Below are 6,867 nucleotides of genomic sequence, written 5' to 3'. Positions count from 1 at the left end.
GCAAACACGTATTTATACCGATTTCATCAGGCTCCGAAAATTCTTCAAAAAGAACCCAAAGAATGGCCTTCTCAGCTGCCATAGCTGCAACTCTTGCGTCATCAGAACAGAGTGTTCAACGCACCACCGTTTCCGTTTAAAACACGTTTTGCACCGTTTTGTCGGCGCTGAACGCAGCCCAGACTTCCAGGTTGGCCTAGAAACCGTCGTCATGACTGATCACAAAACTTCTTGGAAACACTGGAATTTCCTTCGGGAAGTGCAAATCTCGGTCATGCAGTGTTGCCAATTTAGCAATTTTGTTGCTAAATTTAGCAACTTTTCAGACTATCCTTGCAACTTTTTCTTCCAAAAGCACCCAGCAACAAATTTAGCAATTTTTAACATTTATTTGGCAACTTTTAGCAACTTTTGATAAGTGACTCAGACAATAAAAAGGCACACATTTTCCATCCAAAATTACACAAAAAGAGGAAAGCAAAGATGCCTAGCAGTACACACATCACGTGAATTGAGTTAGCTGCTATTTGCAATTGTTCAATTTAATAATAATAATAATTGAATAATTGTTCATTTATGATACACTTTGTTAGTAGCTTGTACTTGCGATTGTTGATCAGTTAGTACCCTGTAAGAAAAACAGAAAAGATATTAGTAATTTTCCAGGACATTACCCATTACCCAATATATTACCCATTGTAACCCGAAAACACAATGCGTAATTTAAAATGCAGGTAAAAAACCAATACGGAAAATTCTTTCATATTATCAACATATAGATTGTGCCCTATGTTTACAGACTTTTCTTAGAGTGTAGCATACTAACTAACTACTAATACACTGCTTAAAGCCTAATGGTTGAGAATGTGTAGTATTAGCTAGTTTACTAGCTATTAAAAAAAACTTAAATTGTAATCATTCAAAAATGTGTAGGTGTTCAATAATTCAATGTATTTAAAAATACAGTTATTTATATTTTAATATTATATTATGCATATTATTTTACAAACAAATCTAAGTTAACATAAAATATATATTTTTGCTGAGATTTGATGTTGTGACAATTTTGCATCGTGATTACGCAATGACTTCATCGCACAATGACTTCACAACGTCATTTAGCAACAAATCAACCTTTCTTTAGCAACTTTCTCTGAAAATTAGTTGGCAACACTGCAGCGGCGTCTCAGCGTCAGCCAAAGCGCGAAAACGCAGTTTGAATTTGTCAGTTATGTGACGTCACCGAACGTACTAAATCCCATATGTGGGACCGTACCGCTCAACAGGTTAATAATCAATTAAAAATAAATGTATATCTGTAGGATATCACCACTGATCTGACTCACATAGGATCAGCGGTTTGTTTGTTGGATGGATGGAGGATTACGCTGCAGACACTATCTTCTGGTGAGACAGGGGTGTGTCTCAATCATCTCTCAGTAGTCAGGGCACTGATCAGGGAGTCGGCCATTTTAAGGACCGTCTCAAGCGTGAAATCCTTCCAGAGCACTGGAACGTTCGCTCCCTGAAAAATCCCACAATGCACCGCAACAACTAGAGGGCATTGATGCTCACTATGCTCCCTTACTGGAAAGTACGTCACATTTCTAAAGTGCTGAACATCAACCACACGAGCCAGCGACAGAAGATTTGAAAAGACAACCCGTTTTATTAATTTTTTTTTGTGCATTTCAGCATAATCACACATCGCTAGACAGGAAGTGAACACATCTAGTTAACACTTATCATTAATATTCAGCTGAAATGTTGTAAGGACATGTAACAGAAGAGATTAAAAAATAATTTCAAACAGAAATCGGTCCTGCCTGTTGTTGATTAATTCCAGCGGTGACGTTTTACAATGTTGTACGTACTCATCACTGTCCCAATGTGCAGCGAGCCAGAGTACTTACCAGTGACCGGATTCATGTACACGATACTGATTCACGATGTTAAATTTAGGCGAAAATACCAAAAAACGCCCCGAGCTTAAGTGGTTTTAAACAAATCAATTTTGCTTGCTTGGAACAGCAGCTAAGCTAATTATGTCTCTATTTGTTTCTCTGTTTTTGCTGGGATTGACATCCCGTGGTAACTAGGATTTACACAAGCTTCAGTCTGGATCCAGAACACCTGAGAAGAGATGATGCCAACCCCTCAGAGGACCTCAGATGATGCCAACCCTGAAACAACATACAGAACTACCACATTTTGCTATAAGTTTGATTGCATCATATAATAATTGCTGTTAATAGTGTTCATCGTCTGTTTGATTACGTCTTTAATTGATTTTTCCGTACATTTCTGCCATATGTACATTAACTGACAGTCACCACTGATAAGCTACCACTAAATATTGTAGAAACTTAATTTGCTGTAAAGTTGCTTTGCAATGATTTGTATCGTGAAAAGCGCTGTACAAATAAACTTGACTTGACTTGACTTGACGAGGTCGGGAGCGGATTGAGACGCACCCACGGGAATTCATTCAGCACGACCCTCACAGTGCATTATGGGTATTCTCTAGCTGTTGAGTGTACACCGGTTGTACATTCGTGATTGCGGTGCATTATGGGATTGAACGAGTGCACTCAATAACGTCCACTATAATTTCAGACATCACTAGAAATGGCTGTCTAGGGTGCGATTTCGGACACAGCCCTTGTCTCGCTGCATTACAATGATGGCTAGATGCTTAGCAACCGACGACCAATCGCATGCCTTATATTTAAGTGCTAATGGCCTAATGGTTAGAGAGTTGTAACCCAGGTGACGGGTTTGAGTCTCAGTAGTGGCAGGAAATGTGAATGAACAGTTTACTGAGGTGTCCTTGAGTGTGTGTGTGAGTGTCTGTGTGAGTGTGCGTGTGTGTGTGTGTTCACTAGTCACTGCTGTGAGCACAAAATCTGAGTCTGGGTTACCATACTTGGCCACATGTCACTTTCAAAATTTTACACAGTGTGAGACGTGAATAAAGGTTTAGAATAAAAGTTTAGAATGAAACTATTATTAATTAATTATTTAAGTGAGTAAAATGTAATACTTATGAAAAAAGCCTGCTGGACAGTAACTAGAATAAACCTGTTTTGCACTGCTTAGTGTATGCAGTTAGTTTTCTTGACGGGGCCGGAATTTTCTGCTGACCTTCTGACTAATACTTTTTGTTTGAACTAAAACCTCTTGTCTGTTGAGTTTCACTTCCTCTGATGGACTCAGTGTTGTTGCATTGCAGTGTCCTGCACAGTCTAAAATAACTGATTCTGATGTGGAAGCAACAGAGGGTGTGTCTTTGTACATGTGAATTTAATAAATGTACTTTTTTTACACATTCTCGTTTGGATGAGATGTGAGATGATGAGAAAATTGCTTTGCTCTGGCTCGCTGTTAATGTGTGGTTACATGAGTCTGTTGCATTGTGGTTCACCTGCTCACTACACTGTAAAATCCAATAGTTTACCTTACTTAGATTTAACTAGTTATCTTTATTGGATTTTACAGTGCATATGCAAACTAATGTTATTCTTTCACAGCACCATCAGCGAATGAAGCTTGCTGTTTAACTCAAACAGGAACAAGGACTCTGACAGATCAGGACAAAGAGAGTCTCTTTTATAAGTAAAACTTCCTTATTCCATCTAGTATTTCCCTTCACTTAGACTCCCTGATGAGCTGCCAGTACTTTGGGTCATTTATAGTAACGCACATCTAAATGCTTAACCTTCACTTCCCACATGTTGGTGGATTCAACACTTGCACTCTTACACTGGACGCTAGTGGGAGGTGCAAACAAATTTAGACCAGAAAGCCCCTAAACCTCAAGCACAACTTTCAGGAGGCGCTTCTTAAAGGTCTCGTCACCAAAGCTCTTTGTGTGTTGTTATTTGTGCAGATATCCACAAACTGAGAGACGCAGAGCAGTCGGTGTGAGGAAGTCTGTTGTTGTCTCTTCTGTTTCGCTGTACCTGCTGTCACGGATGCCTCAGTCTGTCGTCTAAACGTCTGGACATGAACATCTTTCAAGAGTCCTGCTGCTCCATTTTAGGAGTTCTCCTGGTTTTCCTTCTGCAAGGTGAGTGACTCGAGAAATACAGCAGTTAAAGTCAAAAGAGGTTTTAACCGACAGGTTGTAAGACGCTTATGTATGAATGGGAAATGAATGTGCATCTAGAAAAATGCTCTTGCTTCCATATATGACATAGTAAATTAAATATGTTAATGTTTAATAAATGCAAAACTAAATATGTTTAATGCAATGCATATGCAAAGCTATTTTATTTCACTGTATTTGTACTTTATGTTTTGAGGGAAATTATCTCGCATGTTTAGGTAATATCAGGGTTTCATCTGTGAGAAAAGGCAGTTTGGCTCAGGAAACCTCAAGCCTTATCTTTAGAGAATGTGGCCAGTTGCAATAGAGCATTTTTATGTTGCAACCAGTATTACAGAGTAAAATCAGGTTAATTGGGACATCTCAGTGGCAAAATGTGTCCCAATTTACCTGAATTCACCATAAATAAATAAATAAACAAACATACGGTTTAATGTTGACTTGTCATTCAGTATTATTTCACCAAAATGGCAAAAACATGCAACACTTGCAAAAAGACATGCAGCTGTTGAAGTGATGTGGTGAAGAGTAAATCCAGGTAAAAATACCTGGATATGAGAAAAGAAAATTAAGGTGTTAAAATGAAAACAGTCACATGAAGAAACAGAGCGCAGTGTGGTGGGTGGAAGTGCTGTTGTGAAACACTTCCTTACAGAGAGCGAATGGGCACAAGTTACCAAATACAGACACAGATGAGTCGCTGTGCAAATTATAAATGCCATTAAAGACCATGTGCATCCAGATTTGGTAGGAATAAAGTTATTCTTCATCCTGATGATGCTGTGGAACCATCCTCTGGAACACAAGAGTGTGTGAAGCAGGGGCGTAGAGCTAGATAGGGTCTCTATAGGGAAATGTCCCTGCCAGCAATCATTTTGTTCAAACGATGAAATATATGTATATGTTTTTGTAATTTCGGATGCATCTGAAATATGTCATATACTGATTATGGAAGGATATACCAGACAATTTTCAAAAGGAATTACAAATTGTATTTTCAATTGCGTTTTCCATATGTGGACGCATTAATTGTGACATAATCCAAACACAATTCTTAATAATAATAATAATACATTTTATTTGTAATGTGCCTTTCTTACACTCAAGGTGCTAATTCTTGCATTACCGTTTGCGTTTTCGCTTTTCGCGAATGTACAGTGACTGCCAAATTTCAAAAAAGCAAAGTCCATTTGCAGCTATTTCCCAAGTCTTATGTGTTATGAGCCTGTCATATTTAAATAGCAATATTAATTACCACATCTGCTTTTTCACTCTCTATGTGTCACGCATGTAACCTGCCAAAACTCAAATGCAAACTCAAAGGGCGTAATTGACATTTGGGGTGAAATGGAGATTATGTGCCATATATATATATATATCTTGATGAGCTCTTTCTACTGCCAAAAGGACACACTGAAAATACTAAGCCAGTTGCTGCACAACTGCACTTACGCCCCTTTGGCATTGGGAAATGTATTGTGGGTAAAGCCTGTGGACAGCACATGTGTCAAAACGAGAGAAATGTGATGGATGTGGGATATGTGACTGCTAATGTCGAGCATAATTTGACGGCCGACGGGGCTGGGGCCAGTGTGAACTCTGTGTCGGACATTGGTGGACTGTACAAAGCAATTGATAGGCTAACTAATGAGGTGAGAGACATGAAAGTCGCCCTTAACCGTTTGGAGGATGAGAATGACAGACTGAAAGAGAGAGTGAGTTGGAGCGGCAGAGATGAGTGGAGTAGAGCGTGCTCTATAGCTGATGTTGCGGCCCAAACACCAGCTGTATTACACAGGGGCCCGAAACCTGATGACACAACCTTATTGGACACAAACACTGACCAGGGGCCTCTGGTATCATATGTGAAAGGCACAATTGAGGGCATCGAGCTTCCTATCCTAATTGACTCTGCTTCTAGTGTATCACTGATGAGCTCTGATTTTCGAATGTCAATCCCTGTACTTCGCAGTCGACCTCTAAAGAAAGACTATATTGCGACTCGTGCTGTAAACGGACAGATGTTGGACATGCCGGGTACACTTACTGTGACACTACAGCTGGGTACCGAGATCTGGCAACATGTTTTTCACATAGTGAGAGAAACAACACAGCCAGTGTTGCTGGGATGGGACTTTTTAATAGAAAAACATGCCCTGCTGAATATTAGTCATGCTAAGTTACAGTTATGGGACATTTCCATTCCACTTCTTACCAACTCAGATTTTGTCCCGACATGCTGCAATGTGTCTCTGGCCACAGACATGACACTTCCGCCCCTCAGTGAGTCAATTGTGCCAGTTAAGATTGGTTTGCCTTGTGCGGCCCAGGTGTCTAATGACTTTATGGGGTATTTGGAACCTAATGTGTCAAAGTCTGCCGGTCTAGTTGTGGCAAACACACTCACTAATGTGCACAACGGACTGACTAAAGCGCGAATTTTGAACCCTACTGGACGGGACATTCCTATAAAACAGGGGACACACCTGGGTGAGTTTTATTCTGTAGCTGATTCTGATATTTCATCCCTTTCAGCTAGGGGTGTAACGATTCACTTGTTTTATCGATGCATCGATTACAAACCCTGACAATGCATAAAATGAGCCTATTTTCAAAAATAGTGGAGTGTTCCTTTAAGACGTGCCAGGCTATCTGCAGCTAAACTGAATAAAAAGCAGAATGAACTGTTAAGACAATAAACACAATAAATAAATACAATTTATGAATGATGCAGTGCTAATTGACATATCATTTATTAC

The 6,867-nt window shown here is 39.5% G+C and overlaps 2 protein-coding genes across 3 annotated transcripts in view; both read left to right on the top strand.

Moving 5' to 3' along the window:
* LOC107686101 (protein-methionine sulfoxide oxidase mical1-like) overlaps window positions 1-3,927 on the top strand; it is a 10,346-nt gene extending 6,419 nt beyond the window's left edge. The window contains exon 5 of the mRNA XM_016482944.1: window positions 3,890-3,927. Coding sequence (XP_016338430.1) covers window positions 3,890-3,927 — 38 coding nt within the window. The remainder of the gene's footprint in view (window positions 1-3,889) is intronic.
* LOC107686105 (SLAM family member 5-like) overlaps window positions 1-6,867 on the top strand; it is a 23,471-nt gene that overhangs the window by 5,859 nt on the left and 10,745 nt on the right. Inside the window, exon 2 of one of the 2 annotated variants that reach the window (XM_016482950.1) lies at window positions 3,890-4,069. In XM_016482950.1, coding sequence (XP_016338436.1) covers window positions 4,006-4,069 — 64 coding nt within the window. In that variant the 5' untranslated portion in view covers window positions 3,890-4,005. Of the gene's footprint in view, window positions 1-3,842; window positions 4,070-6,867 lie in introns of those variants that run through there. The other variant, XM_016482948.1, reaches the window with a different exon arrangement.

Source organism: Sinocyclocheilus anshuiensis, unplaced genomic scaffold, assembly GCF_001515605.1.
Source record: "Sinocyclocheilus anshuiensis isolate Anshui unplaced genomic scaffold, SAMN03320099.WGS_v1.1 scaffold1243, whole genome shotgun sequence".
NCBI classification, from domain to species: domain Eukaryota; kingdom Metazoa; phylum Chordata; class Actinopteri; order Cypriniformes; family Cyprinidae; genus Sinocyclocheilus; species Sinocyclocheilus anshuiensis.
The sequence above is the reverse complement of the archived record's forward strand: the minus strand, read 5'-3'. Positions and strand labels throughout refer to the sequence as shown.